This window comes from Lethenteron reissneri, chromosome 54 (assembly GCF_015708825.2).
Source record: "Lethenteron reissneri isolate LAM-NWPU_2019-01 chromosome 54, ASM1570882v1, whole genome shotgun sequence".
NCBI classification, from domain to species: Eukaryota; Metazoa; Chordata; class Hyperoartia; order Petromyzontiformes; family Petromyzontidae; genus Lethenteron; species Lethenteron reissneri.
The window spans coordinates 9,998,813-10,023,317 of NC_083832.1; the positions used below are offsets into that span (position 1 = coordinate 9,998,813).

At 46.7% G+C, this 24,505-nt stretch overlaps 1 protein-coding gene across 1 annotated transcript; it reads left to right on the top strand.

Moving 5' to 3' along the window:
• The first annotated feature begins 28 nt into the window (after positions 1-28).
• Positions 29-23,921, top strand: LOC133356610 (uncharacterized). Its single transcript, XM_061574242.1, has 12 exons — positions 29-778; positions 2,437-2,516; positions 6,259-6,370; positions 10,261-10,427; positions 11,549-11,622; positions 15,177-15,253; positions 16,940-17,024; positions 17,920-17,990; positions 19,878-19,955; positions 21,253-21,313; positions 21,595-21,682; positions 23,870-23,921. Exons 1-11 carry the CDS (start codon positions 521-523, stop codon positions 21,597-21,599), a joined length of 1,068 nt encoding a protein of 355 aa, XP_061430226.1. The 5' UTR covers positions 29-520; the 3' UTR covers positions 21,600-21,682; positions 23,870-23,921.
• Positions 23,922-24,505: the final 584 nt, after the last annotated feature.

The following is a 24,505-nucleotide window of genomic DNA, read 5'->3' on the forward strand; positions in this document are numbered from 1 at the left end:
ACCCCCACCACCACCACCGCCGCCGCTTCCCCCCTCGGCTTATAACAACATCCAGAAGACCGGGCTGCTTTGAAAACGGAGCCGACCGCTGCCAAGCGTTCGGCTGCGTGCGCTTTGTGCGACCGCTCGTCTTGGATACGACCACGAGAGCACGATCTGCGGAGCGGCTGGGGGTCTCCTACCGGAGCGAGCGCACGATCGCCCGAGTTCAGTTGAATGACGAACTCAACGAGAGCTCGATGCCACACGTGGCTACGAAATTTGCGCGCAAGATGACTTCTCGGCAGAGAGCAATTAATTGAACGCGAAAGTTGCTATTACTTTTGATTGCGTAACCGACGTATGCGTTGATGCTGTGTTACAAAAATCGCATTCGTGGAGCGACAGCACAGTACGTAATAGCGTAATGTGATACTTACAACAAAAATCATCTCACGTAAAATTAGCTCCTCGAAGGAGGAGGGGGACACCGTCATTTCACGCAAGGGAAATCCACACCGAGCTTGACGGCACTTCGCCGATGCCAGAAGTCAGAGAGAGGAGGCTCAGAATTCTGCCCACGTGCAAGGCGATGGGGAAGCCGGAGACGCGAGTCGCGGTGCAGAGCGAACCTCGGACCCACGACCTCCAGGGAACAGGACCCGCTCACCCTGGGGCCACGGGGTACACGCGGGCCGCCCACCCCCGTGGCCACGAGCTCACGGAGCGGCGATGCAAGCTGGAGCCGACGTCGTCCTGCGGACAGCTGCCAGGTGGCCAGAGCGTGGGAGCACAGCAAGTAGGTTCGCCGGTCGATCGCGCTGGATTTTTTTTTTGCTCGACGTTCCGATCGGCGTTCTGTTGCTGTTCGAGAACTGGGCGCTCAGCTCACAGAGTCGTGAGTTCCAATGCCGGTTGCAGGTCACTTTCTTTTTTATTTGACAGCCGCTTGTCAATTTCGCCTCTGTATGACAACCTTCCCATGCATTCCCTTATTGGTCACGAGTGTTGTTTGACCATCCTTGACCACGCTGGTGAGGGTGGGGTTGCTAAAAGGGAGGGCTTAGAACCGGTTCTGATATCAACTCGCAACCGATGCTCGCGCCTGGCAGGGAATACAATTCAGGGTGATTGTGTTCATAGCGCAATGCGATAACCCATTGCACCACCACTAAAACACACATCTTTGTTTTATGCGGTCAATAAAACGAAGTATCACCACTGTAGAAAATAAAGTGGTCGTCCAAAGGCACAGATACACATTTAAATTAGACTACGCAAATGTCCTGTCTGCCTGTGTAAAATGGGAGTGATGTGGATTACATCGTCCTGTTAATTGTTTCTTAAAGTAATCGGTTGACTTTCTTGTCACGTTTGCAAGTCACATGGGCACTGAGTCACTGACACAAGTTGAGCAGCTGCCGATAACCGACCCCTCGCCTGCTTAAACAGCTTGCATCTCTAATGGACCCGTAAACGTATCACACTTCATATGAGCAGAGAAATACGAAAGGCGGAAACGTGAGTGAATTGGAGGAACAGAGAAAGGGAAGGGGGGGAGGGAACAAATAAAAGGAGGGAGTCTGAAAGACCATCAAATCGAGGACAAAAATATCGATGGCCAGGAAGATCTGCCTGTCATTACCTTCGAAATGCCACTTTACAACTAGCTAGAATAACCCTTGCTATTACGAATTCCCTAAAATGATATATTCTGATGCATTTAACGTTGCAAGTTTTAACGTTGACAAATAAAACAAACGAATTAACTTTTCAAAGACGAAGGGGGGTTGGGTGGGTGGGGGGGACGCATGTCATTTAACGCACGCGAGAAATCTACACTTGGCGTAAATTCATAAAAAAAAGCAGCAAGAAACTTCATCGAAGCCAGGAGCTGGAAAGAAGAGGCTCGGAATTCTGGCCACGTACAAGGGAACGGAATTTATATATATATAAAAACGGATGTCCACAAAATCACGGTTGAATAAGAAAGCTAATTTCAATGATCATTTTCGCAAGCACGGGTGGGTGATAACATGCTGCTTTCAAGGTGAATCTGAGCGTTACCTGTATCGAAATAAATCAGCGATATCCCCTTCACGCATCCATCCATTCTGCACAATGCATCTCGTCGTACCCAACCCGCGAGCGACACGGCCGACATTTCAGCGGCATTGATTTCAAGACGAGAAAAACTCTGGACCTGTTTCGACATGCAGGTGTCTCGTCAGCAGTCAGGCTCGCTGGAAGCAATGCTCGTAAAGTGCCGATCTTAACTGGCAACAACCTTCTATTCACACAATGGGTGGGTGGGGGGGTTCCCTAGTTGGATGAAATATAATATCGCGGAGAATATGAAGGGCTAAATAAGACGATATTTATATATCTCCACGTAATTTTTGTTTTTTAACAAAATGAGAAACATTTATTTCTTGTCTGGTTTGTGCTTCCTCGTAGCTGGGGCCCCTGCAGAGATTTCGCCGGGCAGCGAGAGTCGTGGTGCTTCTGCATCGCCTCCTCGGGGCCCACTCGCTCACGTGAGTGGTGGGCGCAACGGGAGCTAGCACCATCGCCGTAGCCACGGCACCTCGGAACGGCTGTGACATTGCCAGCAGTTCCTTCCTACTGGCCTATTCGTATCAATGTTTTGTTCGGCTCATCTGATGACGCACGGCTTGTTGGCGAACCATCGAGTGGCGATGCTTTCAGACGCGCTTCTGCGGCCGTCTGGAACGCTCTTCCTTCCGATATTAGGAAGCCACTGGCGCTATGCACTGTTGAAGCTAGATTGAAAACTAACTTCGTTAGAACAGATTTTTGCGTTTAGTTTGTTGCGCGGTTAGCTACGTACGGTGCAAAAGAAGATCAACATACATACGGATCTCGAGTATATTGTAATTACGTAACATTTAACACTCGTATATAATATAAAGACTATATGTTAGTGATACTGTAATGTTGTCGAAAAAATATGCAAGATGCAATATTTAATTTTAGGGAATTGACATGTATAAGTGTGTACTCTCACGCATTGGCATTGCATCAGTAGTGTACTTGTACTTAACACCGACAAATATTCCGAGTTATGTTGTATACACCCCTTTAATTTGCACTATAACGTAATGTTTACAGTATGTAGACAGTTTTATTCGATGTAATGTCTTCACTGAAGTTGCGAACGCACATTTTAATGTGTGACAATTTGCTTTGGAATGTTAGTGTGCCTTGACGTGCATTTGCGCCCGTGCTAAATTGATCTCTTAAAATCCGATTTCTAATCGGATCAGGGGGCACACGCGGACAAAGTAAAGGTAGGGGGGCGGGCGGTCTCACACGCGCAAGTTTAATAAAAACCCAGCAAGAAACGTACCCAAGACAAAGATCCCCCGTATAGCCTTAACAGAATGTTGGGGCAAGTGCTGTTAGCGAGGGGCACCTGTGAAAGACCGGCACGGTACACAAGGGGGTGGGTGGCCAGCACCAAGCCCGACCGCCTTCGTCTCCCCAGTGGCGACGTTTTTACACACGGAACCAGGTATTCAATTGAGGTTGAGTCGACCTGGGGGACGGCCAGGACCGGTTCAGATAATCGTCACCTGGTGTTGGTGGCCGTGAGCGGGAATCGAACTCGGGTCGCCGGGTTCGCAACGCAAGAGGGGTTAACTGTGACACTACCGCTCCCAAGACCACAGAGATACCACGCACACACTTGCGAATCCATCCAATCTGGACATGTATAAGGGAAAAAAAGGGCTTCATAGCTCATCGAGATTCCTCCCGCGGTTGTTCTTAGAGCAGAGGTGGCCAGAATAATCCCGTTCTGGTGGACATCAATGTGGGTCCCTGGGCGATCCACCAGAAAGCTGTCGGCACCACTCACGCGGACGGAATGAACCCTGTAATGAATATACTGACTTCTCCATCTCTCCTGTTCCCCGCTCGCGGCGAGCAAACTTCCTCGACAGTGGCATCTGTCTCCTGAACACGTGTATTGCCTTGTCATTCGCAAGACAATTATTGACGATAATATAGTCATGCCAAGTACAGCACTCAGGCAAGCTATTGGTAGAAGTTAGTACGTTTGCAATGTCCGCATTGTTACGTGTGATATTTATTTTTATTTTCCATCAGCCTTAACGAAGCAATGTCCTGTGCTTATGGATAGCGTTTGTTTCGATTTGTGCAGATAATCCACGGCAAAATATTTTTGCGATCCACGTATCGGCCCCATTGTTTTTAGAGCCATCGTGTATATCCTGAACACAACAACAACCTGTATTCGCCACTAAGTGGGGGTGACGTCACCACGACGCTTGTGCCAGGCCATGTGCACCTTGAGGCCACGTGAAGTGTCGAACGCCCGCTGGCAGGTCACGGGGCAGACCCAGCAGGTGCCACGGGTCGACTGAGTTCACTTAGATTACTGGCTGATGCACCACCTGTGCCCCCTACTGTGCCAACTTGCTGTGCTTTAGCCACCCGGCGCTCCGCTCGTTATTGTGAGCGTCGCTTCTCCGCCCTCCGTTATTGTTGGAGGGCGACTGCCTCCAACAACAACGCACACACACACACACAACTCCCTCCCTCTTAAATTATGACTCACTCTCCTTTCATTCCTCGCTCATGGAAAACCCAAAAAAACACGACACGAAGTTTTTTTTTTATGACAGTGGGATGAACAAACACCCAATGACACCAGCATGCCAAGCAGCCAGCAACTCAGAGCGCTGCTGCAGTTGTGATAGTTGATGTCTTCTTGTGTCGAGCGAGATGAACAGAACTTGGGGCAGAGGGGAGGGGAGGGGGATGCGAGTGGAGGGAATTTTCGAGTCGAGCGGTGCGAGGGAAGACTTAGAAAGGGTCCACGTGACCTGCAGGGTGGAAGTTGACCAGTGGCGTGGGATGAGGGGGAAGAGACGAAATATTCCGGTAGGCAAAGTCCTCGAAGCAAACGAGTTTACATTCGATGGAACATCAACTATGGTGGTTAGGGATAGACGAGTGATGAGGAAGCGACTAACCGCTGATGCACCTCGGGGAGATGTATGATCCTATGGACAAACTGCCAGACTCGGGAGGCTAAACCCATACATAATTTCAAACGTGCAAAAAAAAACTCACCGAAACGTGTTGGTAGTGGTGTAGTCACAAATATCCGAAACGAATTCCCACATGTATTAGTATTATTATTCACGCTGTCGCACTACAGAACACAACTTAAGAAACCTGCGGCCGTGTCAGGAGAAGTCCCCTTTTCAAAGTAAAAAGCAGCGAGATATTCTGCAACCCGCAACCACAGACCAATCTCAGCTCTCTAGAACCAAAGAACAGCCACAAGCAATAGCCTTCGTACATGGCTGTAAGTGTGCACCAATTAAGGAACTTAATGGCTCAAAGCTGGTATGGAAACTTCCGACAAAGGATAGGGCCATCTCGTGTGACCGACCAATATGCAAAGTGGAACTTTAACTCTGCGAGAATAAAAGAACACTTTTGTGGGTCGTATTTACACAATTAGCTTCAATCACACTCAACTTGATCCGGCTTTAAAATATCTGGAAATTCTAGCCGAACCATTCAGCTTGCGACAATTAATTCGGTTCATTTACTGCCCATTTGTATTACCGTAATTTGATCAGCAGCTAAGTACAATTGCCATCGTGCCACCTCCAAAGCCATTTCCGTACTATTAATTACCCTATCACTTGGGTAATTATACCCTCAAGAAAGTAAGACACGTCCCAAACGTGTGCCCAATTTCAAACTTGGTCACACACGCACTCAACTTTCGTTCAAGGAAAAAAACGGAGCATCTTATAATCCAGATACGGCATTGTGTGTATGTGCGGGTGAAGGACAAACTAAACGCAAAAAAACTGTTCTGAAGAGTTTTTATTTTAAAAAATTTAAAGTATTAACCATCATTTAGAATACTTGCCATCAACGTTGCCGATGTTACCAGCACCTACCAGCTTGACAATAGGTGGGTGTCTCACCAAGAGAGTACAACCACGCGGATGTACGTTAGCCTATCGAGGCAGGCTCACATCATATGTGCGGTGTATAAACTACCTCTCGATCAACGCAGCCTACACACGAGTACCATATCTACTGCGGCGTGGTCAAAACACCGGCAATTGCGAGATGAGGGCGAGCGGGCGGGCGAGTTTCTGGCCAAACCGCCCCTTGGAGCCGCGTGTGCCGCTCGCGAACTGCACTCCCACCAGGTCTACCACACACACACACAGGGACGTTCCCTTTGTGCCGCGTGCCGGACAGGGCTCCGCGTGGCTACACCGTGGAGAGGGGGATCGCCGCGGGCTCCGGCGCACAGCGAGGCGATGGGGCCGACATTCTCTTTGACGTCTCAACGTTCAAAGCAAAGCAGCAGGTGCGGTTGGAATCACGACGGCTGCTCATATAGTCTGTGGGCCCAGACTAAGAAAGTGCACTTGTTGGTACCACCTGAGCTGACAACACTTGAGAGGAACGATTTGACGACTACAGCCAAGAGCCCACCGAGCTATGAGCTCTGGTTTCAGAGGCAACCTGGCCATGCTTGACGACAACTCGTCGAAATGGCGTGTATTACCATCCACACGTGGGAATTTATAGTAGCAGACGCATAATCCGAACACGTTCCTAAACGTGGAGGGTGCAACCGGAGGACCCCGAGATGTTCGCGCGACCACGGGGATAACTTTTAAACTCCAAATTTACAGGCGACATCAAATCCGGGACCTCCTGTGTACCAGGCGAGGGAGATAACATCTTCGCCACTGCGGTGCCCCAATAACAAGTGACCCATGCAATAACCTTACTTAATAGGTATGTACATCACATAATCCACGAACAGACAAGCCACGTACATCAACTGGTATAACTGAATAGAGTATTTAATACGTCCATAATATAGTATTTTTTGGGTTAGATCGCGTAAATAGGAATGTGTCGTTAAACCTGCCACCACGCGACACAACACATTCCTGCGGAGGGAGCTGGTAGGGACGTTAGGTTGCTCGGTCAATGGCCAGGGTCAACGGCGGCGTGGTGTATTCCGCAAATATGCCCGACTGTGAGAGCGGGCACAAGCCGGCGTGAGTAGGTTAAACGTTGAGTTTTATAAGGGCACCACGGGGTGACCAGCCCCTCCCCACCCAGCCCCACCCCTCCCACCCCCCACCCAGCCCCACCCTCGCCACCCAGCCCCTCCCCACCCAGCCCCTCCCCACCCTCCCCTCCCCACCCAGCCCCTTCCTCCCCACCCAGCCCCTCCCTGCACGACGGACAAAATAATGCCCTGTCAGTTGGTGTAACCAGGAGGTTACTACCAGTATTAAATTGGACAAACCTTACTAATTGGCTGTATCGGGTGGTGGCGGGTTTAACGACACACTTATATTTACGTGATCTAACCCACAACACCTCTTATGGATGATATTGGTCGCGAAAGCCTACGTATTTAATACGTCTAGCGGTGTCACATTTTGCTCCGGCCCATGGACTCCAATGATCACGTTTCAAAACAGCACTGCGTGAGCTGGTGTATTGCTGCTGGACTTTATTTCTATTTGACCGGTTGCGGCCCACTGGGCTCCGTAGCGCTTTTACAGAAGAGACCTGCCCACAAACGATAGCTCAACGAAGCGGCGTATGTTGTCCAGGTGTATCTTGGTCAAACTACTCTTAACAGCAATTTTCTAACATGCGGAAGGGAAAACCCGGAGGAAAAAAATAATCACGTGACCACAGGGAAAAACATGCAAACTCCACGGCCTCATGTATAGCAGGCGAGGTAGTTAACATCTCGCCGAGGTAGTTAACGTCTCGTCGTTGGTGTTCTTGTCGTTGGGCAACTTGGTGGTGCTTGGGTGTGGTGCGGGAAGTCGAGTGTTGTTGTTGTTGTGGAGACTCTAGACGCTAAGGAGTTTCTCTGCACTAACAAGCAATCGGACAGCACTCATTTGCTGTTGACAGCCCTTGGCCAGGAGTGGAAATTCCACACCCTCGTAGCAGGGGCCAGGTCACTCGGTAGAAATGCCACTGTTATTTTCCCACAACTTGAAATGTGTTCTTGGCTTGTAATTTACTGTTGTGGTCGCCATACGTTGCTGCTGCTGCTGCTGTAGTTGCACTTGTTGGTGTAGTTGTTGCTATTGTTGTTGCCGCTGCTGTGAATTGTATTTGTTGTAGCATACAGGGTGTTTCAAAACGATGGACCCAATTTCAAAGCAGTATATTTCACGATGGCAACGTGTTACAATTACACGAAAGGTTACAAACGGTTTAATGATGAGTTATCAAGTTTTACTAACCATTTTATAAATGCTCTATGTGCCCTCCACCTGCTGTACGGATAACATCGAGACGATAGTTGAATTCGTCCCAAACGCCTCTCAAAGTGTCTTCTTCCACTCAAGTCACCGCTGCCGTGATTCTGTTTTTGAGGTCATTCAGATTAGTCGCTAATGGTGGCACAAAAGCACGTTCTTTTACGTATCCCCGCCATTTCAAGTGTTAAGAGTTTAATTCATGGGTGGTTCGTTGTTGCAGAGATATAGCGATTTCAAAACGGGTCCATCTTTTTGAACACCCTGTATTGTAGCCGCTGTTGTAGATTTTATTGATGTCCTTAGTTACGGTTACTATTGTTGTTGAAGTTGCTGTTGTTGTTGAAGTTGCTATTGTTGTTGAAGTTGCTATTGTTGTTGAAGTTGCTGTTGTTGTTGAAGTTGCTATTGTTGTTGAAGTTGCTATTGTTGTTGAAGTTGCTATTGTTGTAGAAGTTGCTGTTGTTGTTGAAGTTGCTATTGTTGTTGAAGTTGCTATTGTTGTTGAAGTTGCTATTGTTGTTGAAGTTGCTATTGTTGTTGAAGTTGCTATTGTTGTTGAAGTTGCTATTGTTGTTGAAGTTGCTATTGTTGTTGAAGTTGCTATTGTTGTTGAAGTTGCTATTGTTGTTGAAGTTGCTTTGTTGTTGAAGTTGCTGTTGTTGTTGAAGTTGCTATTGTTGTTGAAGTTGCTATTGTTGTTGAAGTTGCTATTGTTGTTGAAGTTGCTATTGTTGTTGAAGTTGCTATTGTTGTTGAAGTTGCTATTGTTGTTGAAGTTGCTATTGTTGTTGAAGTTGCTGTTGTTGTTGAAGTTGCTGTTGTTGTTGAAGTTGCTATTGTTGTTGAAGTTGCTATTGTTGTTGAAGTTGCTATTGTTGTTGAAGTTGCTATTGTTGTTGAAGTTGCTATTGTTGTTGAAGTTGCTATTGTTGTTGAAGTTGCTATTGTTGTTGAAGTTGCTATTGTTGTTGAAGTTGCTGTTGTTGTTGAAGTTGCTATTGTTGTTGAAGTTGCTATTGTTGTTGAAGTTGCTATTGTTGTTGAAGTTGCTATTGTTGTTGAAGTTGCTATTGTTGTTGAAGTTGCTATTGTTGTTGAAGTTGCTATTGTTGTTGAAGTTGCTATTGTTGTTGAAGTTGCTATTGTTGTTGAAGTTGCTATTGTTGTTGAAGTTGCTATTGTTGTTGAAGTTGCTGTTGTTGTTGAAGTTGCTAGTTGTTGTTGAAGTTGCTATTGTTGTTGAAGTTGCTATTGTTGTTGAATCTATTGTTGTTGAAGTTGCTGTTGTTGTTGAAGTTGCTATTGTTGTTGAAGTTGCTATTGTTGTTGAAGTTGCTGTTGTTGTTGAAGTTGCTATTGTTGTTGAAGTTGCTATTGTTGTTGAAGTTGCTTTTGTTGTTGAAGTTGCTGTTGTTGTTGAAGTTGCTATTGTTGTTGAAGTTGCTGTTGTTGTTGAAGTTGCTATTGTTGTTGAAGTTGCTATTGTTGTTGAAGTTGCTATTGTTGTTGAAGTTGCTATTGTTGTTGAAGTTGCTGTTGTCATTTCCATTGTAGACGTTGTCACTGCATTTGTCAACGTTCGTGTCGATGCCATTGTCTTTGACGTTGCTGTGGTCATTATTGTCGTCATAAACGACGTCATTATCAATACCCAATGAAGTTTGTTTTTGGTGATATCGCGTAAATATAAAAGTGTCTTTAAATCCGCCAAAGTCAATTAGCAAGTCTTGTCACGAAAACACAAACGTGCCAATCAGTGACCACCTCAGCACACCGCTGTTGTTGGGAGAGTTCAACCCACAAGGGCATTTAAAATCCGAGCACGACAAAGCAAACACAAAAACACCGCCCACGTGTTGCACCGAATTATCAAAATGTCGTCGACGTTTTCCTTGCAATTGTTCCCCTTCGCGGTTTTCCGTTTCTGTTTTCCTTTCTTCGCCCGCAGGACGCGCTGCCGTGCCGCGCTCGCCGCCTGCTCGCCGAGCCGCGCCACGGCGGGCGCACGGACCGCGAAGTCCGCCTCCTCGTGTGGGCTCTGCGCCCCGTGCCCGCCCTGCGATGCCTCTCGGGCGCTCAGCAGCGCCGCGTGGCGCGCGCCGCGTGGCTCGCGCGGTCAGTGAGCGCGTGCGCGCGTGACCGTGCGTGCGTGCGCGCGCGTGACCGTGCGCGCGTGCGTGCGCGTGACCGTGCGCGCGTGCGTGCGCGTGACCGTGCGTACGTGACCGTGCGCCCGCGCGGCCCGGGTGCGGTGCGTCGCCTTGCTCGTGCGGTCATTTGCGGCAAAGTCGATTCTGAAACATATTTTTAAAACGCAAAAATACAACACCACCGTCAGTCAATAGCGCCTTAAAAAGGGGAAATATGTATCATACACAAATTTTTAGGCAATCACCAATCTTTATGTGTGCTCTGAAGGGTCAATGCCCGAAACGTCACGTATTGTTTCTATTTTCTTCCTCGTAATGCCACAATGTTATTGCCGAATGTGTTTAGTTATTTTTTTAATGAGCTACATGGAGATCTTTTCCGGAGATCAGCCCTAGTTTAAATTAATCACTGACCACTATTTTATTTCGACAATTTATACCATGCCCCCAAAGTGTATTAAACGGGTTCCCACAGTGTTAGAGGTCAGCCGTCCCCTAATATGGGCTCCTGAAGGCATAAAACAGCACCGAATATTGATGATTGTACTGTGCTTAAGAGTTCCAATACGAAAACTCATCTACAGATGTTGTTTCTCTGTTTGAGTGCCACCTGATAGGATAGCCACATTTCCAGGGTTTTGAGCTGGTGATCTAGACCAGGCTGAGAACCTTGGACACCCAAATTGGTGGTCACATGACATGCATGCAAGGCATGTTGGGAGATGTGCCTCCCTGTTCTTTGCGTGTTGATATTTACATTTGTTTCTAACCCACACGCAATTGGGTTTCTCATAATTTACAGATAGCGCTGGATATCAATGACAGTGCCTCTCCCATTGATATAAATGGCACCTGTCATGGGAATGTGGAATTTCCTCAACTGGCTCGGGGTTGTCATTGGAGATGAGCCCTCAGCAGTGTAGATGTTATCATTTTTTTTTGTTCCCCCAAAGTCCTGGGTTTGGGTGTCTTTCAAGATGCCAATGCCCAATGGCAGGGTACTAAGCGAGCAACTCGAATGTTCCGAGTTCAATCCTCGGGTCTGGGTGTCTGGTGTGCTGTTCCGTTTACGAAAAACAAAATCAGGTACCCATCCAAGCGAGTTCTGGTGCAACAAGGACAGATGCCACAAATATTCTACATTTGCCTCTCTGGATCAGGTAAGCAACGGTGTATATTGACATTATTGAGCCAGCAAAGCCTCACCGAAACGTAAGACTCATTGTTCCAGGAGGGTCGTACTTAAGATGTTTGGTCAGTGTTAAGTTGGGAGGAGAGGGGGGGGGGAATACTGACGCTGTACAGTTTTGACAAACTACTTATCCCACTGCCTTTTCACGGTGAAAATAAACACTGCATGCATCGCCTCGAGCACAGCAATAAACGGCAGTGCTCAATCCTTTTCCAGAAGCCCCCCCCCTAACCCCCCCATTCGCGACAAATTGTAGCCGTGCCACCATCACTCACTTGTTTCCTGTTGCAAATGTGTCGCTTGCAACAGTTCAGTGACGTGAGCGGCACACGTTCAGAATGTATCCCGCACGTTGTCCATGGCACTGCCTGCCCCGCATCCCTGGGGGGGGGGGTGGTAGAACCACGTGGGTTGAGAACCGCTACGGTGAAGCGTCAATTGATAGCGACAAAAAACCGGCAAAGACACAGCTTTAATTACAAGCTGTTGGATGGATAAATAAATCAAGCCCCGCGCCACCCCCACCTTTGTTGTAGGAAGCAAGCCAGCGGGACTTTTTCTTTTTTTCCAGAGCTTTCTCCGGAAAGTTTACGCGTGGCTTTAAGCGGCACGGCTCAAACAGCCATCGTGGCTTAAACAAGCTTTCCATCACCCGTTCGTTGCCTTTCGAGAGGGTGTTTTGTGTGTGTGTGCGCGCGTCTCGCTGTGTGTTCATTGTCGGCGTTGTTTGCTTCGTCAAAACAATGCGTGACCCCCCCCCCACGCCGTCATGGCAACGTGTATCTATTTATATATCCGTGAGTCTCCAGCGAGTTTTGCACGTGGAATTTTCTCTCTTTTTTTGGCAGAACAACAACAAACCCATAATCGGCGCGCGCGCGGTCGCAGATTCCGACCTAAGAACAGCAGCGCGTCTGTTCAACACGTAGGCTTTCGCGACCCAATATAATCCATAATTACAAACAGCGCGTATGTTGGCTCCCGTGCCGTGGCGTTTGTCCCTTGCATGTCCACAAACTTAAACCGGCAGCCCAATCAGCATCGACACGGGAGGGACACGCATTGGGACACTGCCTTCAATGTCATCTCGTTTACGGTCAGCCGATCGGCAGATCGTGCATTGTGGGGGTGAGGCGTGGGTAAGTCCCAACCCCTCCCAATATCATCATCGTCATCATGATGAAGGTGCCGTAGATGTTAGTCGTAACTCGGCTCGAGCTTTGGAATCTAAAAATGGTTCAGCTCAGGCTTGGTGCTACCGCTCGATTGGTCGAGGTACACCGATTGTTTTCTTGCACACGACGTTGACCAATTTCTCTTGTAGCCCCGCCCACCACCCCCACGTTTCATTCCCCTTAACTTGTATTTAAGGGCTGGTGATTTGGAATTTTCCTCACTTGATGCAGTAATTTTAGCTGTGACGGCCCCACCTGATGACGGAGACTTGTGTTGCCTCCGAACAGTCGTGATTTTTTTATTTTTTATTATTATATTTCCATTATTACTTTTATTAACTTTTAATTTAAATTTTTACCTACGTGACTTTACCGAAAAAACCTAAGAGTATAAATCATTGCAGTCACGGAAAGCGTCAAATCTAGAACCGCTCGATTGCTTCCGAAGGCTCGGAGCCGGTTCTATTGAGCCAGAGCCAAGCCTGAACCGAGCTGCGCCTAAGCATACGGCCCTAAAGGCGTTCACTGTGGATCATGTTTCATTTACAAACTAAATAATGCAGGTCATGACAACTCTGTTGCACATTTGTCTCAACATAAATTGTATGCGTCTTACGTATTTTAACACTCAGCCGTACAGCCGTCTGGTAAATATATATCTTCAGCGGCATTGGTTTAAAACAAGCAAACTCTGGACTGGTTTCGACATTCAGTGTCCCATTAGCAGAGTCAGGTTTGCTTATGTATACATGTTTTTATTTATACATGTATTTATGTATACATATATTTACACGACAAAGCATGGTCACCACATCTGTCAATACCACCGCCCTAGAGGAGGAATACATATTTGATAGGCAACGTTTCGGGCAAGGTCTCATCTTTATAGCACTTACGCGAAGGGTCATTGCCTGAAACGTCGGCTATCAAAAATTGTCCTTTTAAATGGCGACACAAAGTGGCTTTAAATTTCGATTTAAAGCTTTCGTGACTGCAGGGATTCATCTTCTTGGTTCTTTCGGTAAAGTCACGTAGAAGGGAAGTAATAAAATAATAAAAAATAAAACATAATAAAACAATTCTCACGACGTTTCGGCCACAACGCAAGCAGCCGTCCTCAGGTGAAAACCAGGTCCGTCGAGGCGACAGAGTCTGAATGAAACAGCACACGAGCTTGGAGCATATATATAAGCTGGGCGCATTGACAAAGGAATTTGCATATCAAAAGGAATTTAGCATATTTATGGGAAATGCAGGAATGTGATCACATATATATATGCTCCAAGCTCGTGTGCTGTTTCATTCAGACTCTGTCGCCTCGACGGACCTGGTTTTCACCTGAGGACGGCTGCTTGCGTTGTGGCCGAAACGTCGTGAGAATTGTTTTATTATGTTTTATTTTTTATTATTTTATTACTTCCCTTCTACGTGACTTTACCGAAAGAACCAAGAAAGTGGCTTTATTGACGAAGTAATTGCGTTTTTTTACGTAAATAACATAACTATAAACATCTATCGCAAACGTCAGCTCAGTTTGTTGTTTCTCCCCCCCCCCCCTCCACTGCTGCACGTTTGTTGCCAAGGCTTTGTGCGTGGTTGTGCATAGAAAGAGTTCATTGCGCCAGTCCATCTTCAAATGAGCATTCAAGGAGGAGGACACGGGGAATGTGTGATTCACACGCCTAAGCAAACGAAGCCAACAGCCCCTTTTGAAAATAAAAGTTCCGGCTCAATGCACTGTTTATTAAAGATCGCCCAGGGGAAATGAATGTGCTGTGTTTGACGAACACGGACTGAGAGAGAGAGAGAGATGCAGCCTATTCAGATAGACTCAAAACACATGTGCCGATGTGTTTCATTTCATTAAACCAGGTAGCAGTAGACGGATATTAACTGTTCATACAGATTATTATGTCATCTAAAAAGTCCGTGATTTCCCGTTCAAATAAGCATCGATGGTCATCACGGGCTTACTCCCTGCCCTGTGATAATCCGTGAGTGTTCACACACACACACCGCCCACTGCTGATAAGATAATGGTCGCTGGCCCAATATTAATCGAATTGCTGCCAGGAAATGGAACACATCCTTGGGGACTTGCACCGCGAGACGATGACGCAATGAAATCAGTGAGCTGCTACTGCGGCTGCCGGGTGGATTGCTACAGCTTCAGGGTCATGAGAGGTGACAGCAGCTTGGAAAGGGCCTTCATCCAGCAGTGGATTGAGCGCGGCCGATGACGACAGCGACTCGCCGCTCTGTTAAACCGCCGTCTACAAGTTGACTTTGGCTCAGGCTACCTGGCCGAATGACTCACACACAGTGACACAGCCCCCGTGTGTTTCAGCCATCGTCACCGTGCGGGACTCGGAGACTGGGGTCGTAAGACCCGTCTGGTTCCTGAGCCAAGGAGACAAGTTCGGGGTGAGTGTCACAATCTTAATAATAACACTGGTCAACAACAAAAACATTTCTGGCCTGGACTTTTGCAGCTGTTTTAGACTAATTTCAGGGTGCTGATTCCAAATTTGATCTCAGATTTGCTCTATCACATCTCATTTTATGCTATCGGCATACGCCATTTTCATTGATTTTACCCGAAATTAACTCTGTCACTTATGATTGCAAGTTGTTGATAGTCAGTGACTGCTTTAGTGTTAAAATATGGTGCTGTATTTTTAGGATAGCGTGTTTATAATATCATTTTATGTAGATTTCCACATTTATTTAATATTTTTCTTCTTCTGTTTTTATTGAAAATGCAATATTTGATATCTCAAAAACCTGATGTGATAGACAAAAACTGATGCCAGATTTGTAATCAGCACCCCAAAATTATCTTAAAACCGTTGAAATACCTTATGCCAGAAAAAGTGTGTTGACCTGTGTAATAAATGTTACACCTCCTTTGCCAGTAGCAAAATATGATAATTGTTTCTTTACCCTTTTATCTGGCAACAAAACTGTGCATTGCCTTTGAGTTGTGCGCCTTTTGGCGTCATCTGGTCCAACTCCATGTGAGACTAGTCTCTAAGAAAAGCTGTCTAGGGTGTGGACCAATCAATTTCAAGGGCAGTGCATACATTATGCAAAGTTGTGTTTTTTGTTTGCATTCCGACCGCAGGTATTGTGGTCAATGCAAACATGACTCCTTCTAAAAAAGGTGTCAGTTTTGTTGCCAGATAAAAGGGTATTCAGCGGTTGTCCTATGGATTGACTCACCCCCCTAACATTTAAATGTGGAATGTCCCTTCACGAGCATAGGGATCTAAAACAAGAGGTTATAGCACTGCCTCAATGCTCATTTGAGCAAGAAAAAAAACCCAGATATATTGTTTTCATATTTCACTCTGGGATGCTGCCAGTGGTGTAACGGTTGGCAGCTCTCGACTTGTAACCAAGGTCGCTGGGTTCAACCTGATCTCCCGGCACGGCAGCTCAAACAATGCGGCAAATTTCCTAAATTACGGCCCTACCTCCGTCTACCCCGCACTATAAAATGGGTTCACTTCATAGTCGTTGGGTCTTTCAGTGAAGTCACGTAGATAGGTTCAAAGAAAATAACAAAACTACGTTTAGATCGCAACACAAGCGGTCGTCATCCTGATAACGACGTTGCGATCTGGACGTCGTAGTTTTTTGTTATTTTCTTTGAACCTATCTACGTGACGTTACCGAAAGACCCAAAGAATATGAATTCCTGCAGTCACGAAAGCTTTAGGTCAAGGATTCACTACAGTTAGTCCATCGGCAGGTCACGGTGAGGTGGGTTCAAACCGTGGCCATCAGTACCTCTTCCAAGATGACTGGCTGGTATGGGAGAGTAGGCAAAATAACCCTCAAGGCGGGCTCCGTTGAGTCCCGTCTAGTGGAGGCCCCTTCCACCATCAGAGGCATTGGCCAGCAATTAGAGGGCAGCTCCTTTCACTGTTGCTACATACCGTGGTCCCACAATGCCAAAATCAATTTCACTCTTGCTTACTGGCCAGTTAAGCGGATCGCTCCAGCAACACGGTGTCCAGCCTCTGAGTCATGCAGCAGCCTCGCACTGCATGTAGCGGTGGAGTAAGTAGAGCTAATTATGTTGTCATTTATTTTGGTTCGTTCCAGGAAAAGGAAATTGTAGGGTGGCTTAAATTGGCAGTGCACGGTGATCATCGAGGAGAGCGCGGAGTTTCTGTGCCTCTTCAAGGAGGTGAGTCGTTTAACACAAAGAGGCATAACCAGTGCAGTTGTTTTCTAAATTGCCATAACACTCATCTATCTAATCAACCAAAGCCTCACCGAGGCCAGAGATGCATCTTCAGGAGGCCCCTGCATTGAATTATTTGACGAATTGGTTTGCAAACAAGCTGGGAATTATTAATGCCCAAGCCGTACCACGTGGAGTTACAATAATTCTCGTAAAGATAATCCAATAGGAACGCCGCTTTTACGTGGATCTTCTTTCGCACCGTACATAGACGACCGTGCTCAAATCGGAGGTACGGGAGAAGGACAAATTAAAAGCACGAAGAAGCAGTTGTAAAGAAATTACATTTCAATCTAATTTTAAAAGGTCCATAGCTCCAATGGCTTCCTAATAATTGGAAGGAAGAGCGTTCCAGACGGCCGCGGAAGCGCATATTAAATATTGTGCGATGCGGCGACCTTCTCAATTGACAACTCTACTCCGGATCCGTTATTTTTTTCTCCCGCTGTTGATGAAAAAAATCTAAAATGTAGTCCCAACAAGGCAACTCCTATGACTAATTGGGAATGGGACGCAAGCGTAGGATTGATCACCCTGTCGCTGGCCGCCTTTGAGGAGGGTGTATAGTATGAAAGGCCGAAACACCCTAGGAACCAAAGGTTCACTACTGACGATGCGCTCCCCAAATTTCACCAGGCTCACTGTTCATGAACTCTTGGAAGTGCTTGCACAAAGGATAGTACAATCTCATCCTGTGTTCTTTGGAATCTGAATTAAATAAACGTGTGATGGGTGTCCCCTTGGGAGGGGACAATATTGAGATTGTTCGAATGAAACGTCCCCCCCCCCCTTCCTCCCCCCAAATCACTCGCTTGTTGCGATTGTTCGCCACACTTAGGACTTCGAGAAGATCTTCCTGTCCGGCTCCAGCCGCACTGTGAGCGATCCAGATCAGCACGCCTTCCTCAGGTCAGAATCAGAATATAATATCATGGTGATCCGTGCCTAATGCCTGTGTGTAAACTGGATAGGTTGTGGATTTTCATGGAATTTAAAATAAATAAAATGTTTACCATGAAAGTCAATTTACACCAAACTGATATATAGAGAAATGTTTAATTAATAAAAACCAATACAATCCTTACATTTTAGTTTTTTTCATTAAATTACATTTTTATTAAGCCGTCATCTGATGGGCAATTACGCTAGTATATTTAACGCTGGGAGGAATCCAATCAGCTATGAAAAGCTATTTTTCCCAGATGTCCAGTCAGGGCGAGTAAGAATGTTACAAACAATACAAAAACATGATAGCAGTGCACAGTGCAAGGTTAACAAAAGGTGTGCGGTAGCCGAGCCCGCATCCCTCAATAAACGCCGCGGCCGTGAAATAAAAAAATATTAAATTAGACGACGTTTCAGGCAATGGCCCTTCTCCACAGCGCAAGTTGTCCGTGCTTCTGCACCACCTGCCAACGTGGAATCGTCAAATAACCATAATAGCATGGCAACTACTGTGCAGGTCTCATGATTCTTATCAAGGTTTTTGTTTTTTGGGTTCGATCGGGTAAATATAAGCGTGCCGCTAACCTACCAACACCCGGCAGCCAATTTGTAAGGTTTGTCACCTAAACAAAAAGTGGCAATTGCCTATCGGTTGTGTTGGAGAGTAAAACCACAACATTCACAATTCGGGTACCCGTAACGTTTCACTGGCGATCACAACCAGTTTAACGACACATTTATATTTCACACGATCCAACCAAAAAATAACCGCTATGGATAAGATTGTTCGCGAAAGCCTACAGGTAATGACGACTCTTCCGCACACAGCCACCCCGAGACAAAAAATTGCTTTCAATTTATAAAGCGCTCTAAAAATAGAACGCGTTTGCAAAAGCTGTGACAGCAGCAGGTGACAGGGGCCACGTGAAAGCGAAAGTGCCGCACAAATCTGGACAGCCGAGTTCAAAACTGCCCTTCAATAGCGCTGCTCAACATGGGCCATCAAACGCAGCATACAAAGTAAAACTGAGCAATTGTCATGGCACTGGTTGTATATTGTTTTACTATTGGTTACATCAAGTTGACTAATTTATTACGTAGGAATAAAGAAAACCACACTGATTCCAATACACATGCGATTTGCATGTGTCATGATCTTAAAAATGCATCAATGACACGTATGCCGAACTTCTTTGGCACTCCATAATAGAAGTTTTTGGGTTAGATCGCGTAAATATATAAATGTGTCGTTAAACCCCGCCACCACCCGACACAACCAACTAGTAAGGGTTGTCACGTAAACAGAACGTGCCAATTCGTCACTAGTACAGCACACCGGTGTGTTGGAGAGCCAAGCCACAACATTTACAATCCGAGTACGACGTTTCGCCAGTAATTACGACTAGCTTCATCAGGCGACAGCCAAATTTGTGGAGAATTCTTACTGTTTCGTTCCTTATATAGAGGCGTAGATGTGTTGACCACGCTTCTGCGCTCTTGCGCAATGTGGGTGGGGGATTACTGACTAACTTATATGGGGAGAATACTTTTATTTCGCAATGTAACGTAGCCAAACGCACTAATTTGAGTTATTTTCCTGAATACAATACTCCCAAAGGGCTTCATTTCTCACCGAATATTGCCCCGGGTCTCCGGTAGATTGGAGTAAGTGACATGTGACTATCAAACAGCCACAGCCAGGAGGTATACTGGATGGTTGTGTGTCGGGCATAGAAATATTTTGCGGGTCATTGGCCACCGGATAGATTCCGGCTGGAATTACTGTCTGCGTGACATTTCGCACGACCGTGCAACATGGATAGGTTTCGTGTGTTTCACTCGTTGCTTCAGCTCCCTCGGATTTCTCAAGGGCTGGCCAATCCACCTCTTGCAAGAGAAACCTGGGAGATGCCTCGTCAGCCACCACAGGTGAGCGACAATATCCACCTGCATCTTGGAAAAAAAAAGGAAAAAAAAATGAAATCGCTCACCGTAAACAAATATTGGTGAGACTCAGCGAGTCTTTCCTAGATAAACAAAGGGCATGATTATTTTTCAATGTAAAGCTTTCGTGATTGATGATAATTGCTTGTGTAGCAATCGAAACGTCGTGAGAATTTGATTGTTCAATTATAATTATTTAATTATTTCCCTTCTACGTGACTTTACCGAAAGAACCAAGAATATGAATAGGCATTATTATTATAACTATACTGATGTATAATATAAACATTCCCTAAAGGAATTGCAGTGCTGTAATTATTAATTGCATCTCCCGGCACGGGAGTTGAAACAAACTTCTTAATTCCCCTCCAACCTCTTGACCACCCACGAGTAAGTAGACACGGTTGCACAAGTTACTTGGTCGGGAAGGTCCCATCTTGTGGGTTCAAGTGTGGGTATGCCCGCACACACCAAATATACGCGCCAGTGGCTGCCCCAGTGGAGGTCCTTCTGCCAGCAATTGTACAAAGCAATAAATTCCAGGACTGAACGTTTGCCTCAACGTTTTGTTGCACACTCGAAATGAAAGGACGTGGGCAAGCACATTTATTTATTGTGGTTAATATTAATCTTGTGAGGAACAGCACTGTCACTGTGTAAAATGCAACAGCGCGTGTTACACGCAGCAATTCTTCCGAGTCACCATTAACCATGTAGCTTGTATACACGTGCGGTTATTCATTAACCCTGCCAGCCACCTACAGGCCCAACTCAGTCATCACATGCTGCTGTACACACGTGCATTGATGTACTGCACAGCACATCAGGACTTTCACAGAACCACACTTTACTCCCTTGCTGCACAAGGACATAATTAAAAGAGTGATCCATTCATAATGTGCCACAGTTTAAGTTCCCTTAAAGCTGCCAACGTGTCGGCGTGCTGCGCTGTTAACCCGGTCCACCCGAGGTCAATCGCTGAACGTGACTAACGGTGAAGAGCATGGCGCTCACCCACCCCACACCAACCCCACACCAACCCCACACCAACCCCACACCAACCCCACACCAACCCCACACCAACCCCACACCAACCCGCGTGGTCAACTATGATTACAAAAACATAAAACACAAAGACGTGAGTGAGGGGAGGTCTTCAAGCACTGTTGGATTGAGAATTGCCTGGATGCATTTGTATATAATTATTTGATATGCCTAAGAATCACCAACATTGCCCTGGTTTACTGGACCCGCCTCACCCCCTGCTGTTTCTACTAAAAAGGAGAGGCTCCGTGATTACAAAAGACAGCAGCAAGGAAGACTGGATCTACATCATAAGATCGGTAAGCGTGCCATCGGCATAATTCAAGTTTAAACTGGCTTCTGACTGTGTTCACATAGTCCGAAACGTGAATTTAATTGTTGTTGACGACCTGGTGATGCCGATGCTTGCGGCCGCATTGGCAGCGGGTGCACAATTGTAATCAAATTAAATATTTAAAAAACACAACCGCTCGTCAACGGCAGTGCGATTGATGAACAGCGGTGTCCTTTTGGCGAACGCAAAATCGATGGACCGACGTAAATGAAGCGTTAACTCGTTACACCCCCCTCCCACCCTCAGGGTAGCTGCTCTGTGCTGAAGGAATGCCGGTTGGGAGGAGACGAGAGAGGCATGGAGCCCGTGACCGACTCCTCTCGGCGAGCCCGAGGTTAGCGTCCACGGACGGCTCCACGTCCTTACGCCAGGAGAAATGTTTCACGAAACGATCCCGATCAAAACTAACATAAAACAGGCTTCATGACAGGACGATTCATCGCGACTACGGAGTTTCCACCCCCCACCCCATGCCACTTCGTAAAAAAAACGTTTCCAACGCGATTGCATTGTGACCACGTGCGAGCGTGCGCTGAACATCCTCCAAGGTGCGACACTTTACCTGCACGGTTCACTTCAGGGAGCAATAATCCTGTCCGTGCGCTAGTCAATCTCTGCAGCTCTACAGCACATTCTTGCGACAAGCCACCGTCTGCTGGAACGGTGCTCATTGCTGATAAGGCTCTCAAATTAAAGAGTTCATCCCCGAAACAAAAACCAGACCTAAGCAGGCCACGTCTTACCCCACAACCGAGTTACCCTCCAAGTGAATGTATCAATGTCCATCCCGTGGCCCCTCTCTCTCTCTCTCCGACGCCACCCAAATACCATTTGCGTCGTTATCACCAAGGAGTGGGGACGTCTGGACGGTTTATTGCGAGCGAGCGAAGCGTAATAAACCAAACCGCGCAACTCTCGCTCGTCTTCTTCTTGTGGGTGGGTGACATTCATTGAAGCTGCCCCGGTGGTTTATTTGGTTGGGTTGTGTTGGGAGGTGGAGGAGGGTGGGAAAAAAAAACATTAAAGAGGCCACAAATTTTCGACCATTTTACAAAAGGCGCCCTAAAAATAGAGCCGTGTAGAATAGGCCGCACGTGCTCGTTAAAAGGCAGAGGCTGTCGGAGCAGCTGACTGCAGAGGCCGAATGGAAAGGTTCTGCACAAAGCAAGGCGGATGCTGTGTCTGTGGAGTTGAGCTTCAGTAAAAAAAACACCGGTTTTCGTTTGCACACAACACTGTTGTCATGTGATACGTGGTCGGTCTGGCAATATGCCAAATACATTTTAACTGTTCTCACCCTTAATAGGATTTAGAATTGCAATTTGATTTTAAGATTTCGAAATTTTTTTTTACCTCTAAGTTTGTAAGGTCACGTTTGTTCCGTCTTGTTTGTACTGCCCCTTTCATTTCTAAAATGTCCCGTTTTTCGTGATTCTACCGTCTGCTCATTTCTGTCCGTCTCGATTGTACCAGCTGTTTTGTCTTTCCCCATCTCTTTCGATTTAAAGCTTTCGTGACTGCAGAGATTCATCTTCTTGGTTCTTTCGGTAAAGTCACGTAGAAGGGAAATAATAAAATAATAAATAATTAAATATAATAAAATGCAATTCTCACGACGTTTCGGCCACAACGCAAGCAGCCGTCTTTAGGTGAAGAACAGGTCTGTCGGAAAGACAGCGTCTGAATTCAGACGCTGTCTTTCCAAAGATGAGAGCATTGCACATGCATTGTGAGATGCCCAGAGGTGGGACAAAGTCATTGTTATGCAAGTCCAAGTCGAGTCTGAAGTCATCAAATTCATGACTCGAGTCTGACTCGAGTCCAAGTCACATGACTCGAGTCCACACCTCAGAGGTGGGACAAAGTCATTGTTATGCAAGTCCAAGTCGAGTCTGAAGTCATCAAATTCATGACTCGAGTCTGACTCGAGTCCAAGTCACATGACTCGAGTCCACACCTCAGAGGTGGGACAAAGTCATTGTTATGCAAGTCCAAGTCGAGTCTGAAGTCATCAAATTCATGACTCGAGTCTGACTCGAGTCCAAGTCACATGACTCGAGTCCACACCTCAGAGGTGGGACAAAGTCATTGTTATGCAAGTCCAAGTCGAGTCTGAAGTCATCAAATTCATGACTCGAGTCTGACTCGAGTCCAAGTCACATGACTCGAGTCCACACCTCAGAGGTGGGACAAAGTCATTGTTATGCAAGTCCAAGTCGAGTCTGAAGTCATCAAATTCATGACTCGAGTCTGACTCGAGTCCAAGTCACATGACTCGAGTCCACACCTCTGGAGATGCACGCACGGCATGATGGCCATTGTGCCGCCCTGACGTTTCCAAGCAGCACACCTTTCGTGTGCCGTCATTCATATTTGTTTCCAGCCTGCACGCATTTACTCGTTGCGATTGGTTCTCTCATTGACAAATAGCGATGAATTACGAATTCATGGCCGTCCCACAACTACACTGCTACACCTTTGCTTGGGTCGCAATTTTCACCTTTCGAATGTTCGTCCGCAGGTGCCGAAGAGGGCTGCAAGAGGCGGACTCTCCTCTCGTCCAAACACTGCCGCAGGCTCCGTTCAGACCCCAGCGACGCGCCCATCAACAGCCAAAGTCAGAACCGCCAGCACAGTGGCAGGGAGAGCTTCCAGGGGGACGCATCGTCCGGCGAAAGACTCTGCGGCTATGGAGCAACTTGCGAAAGCCCCAGCGGACTCCATCCCGCGCGTGGAACGGTGGCGGCCCAGGAGGTTGATGTGCGAGGAGGGATGAGGAAGATGCCCTCCCCGATGCAGTGCGCCTACCTCCTTCCAGCCATCGCCTCCAAGGACCGCTTGCCGACACTGGGCAAAGGTACAACACCTGGGGAGGTGGAATAATTATCACGACGTTGTTATTTTATTATTTCCCTTCTACGTGATGACTTTACCGAAAGAACCAAGAAGATGAATCCCTGCAGTCACGGAAGCTTTAAATCGAAATTTATACTGGTGAGGTGTCTTACACAGTGTGATGCAATGCAATACAGGAATAGAGAACTCTTCTTGAACAACAACAAAAAGTGGGTGTCAATATTTGTTAAGCCAGAAAGAGTCTCAGCAATCACTGTCAGGAGGGTCTCAGCCTGGGATGTTTGGTTTGATATACAGCAGT

What these genes read in the sequence shown, in the direction of transcription:
- LOC133356610 (XM_061574242.1), top strand. Translation starts at nt 521, where the DNA reads ATGCCAGAAGTCAGAGAGAGGAGGCTCAGAATTCTGCCCACGTGCAAG. An exon ending in GCCAAGGAGACAAGTTCGGG is followed by an intron (nt 15,254 to 16,939) that starts GTGAGTGTCACA and finishes GGTTCGTTCCAG; the next exon opens with GAAAAGGAAATTGTAGGGTG. An exon ending in TTCTGTGCCTCTTCAAGGAG is followed by an intron (nt 17,025 to 17,919) that starts GTGAGTCGTTTA and finishes CGCCACACTTAG; the next exon opens with GACTTCGAGAAGATCTTCCT.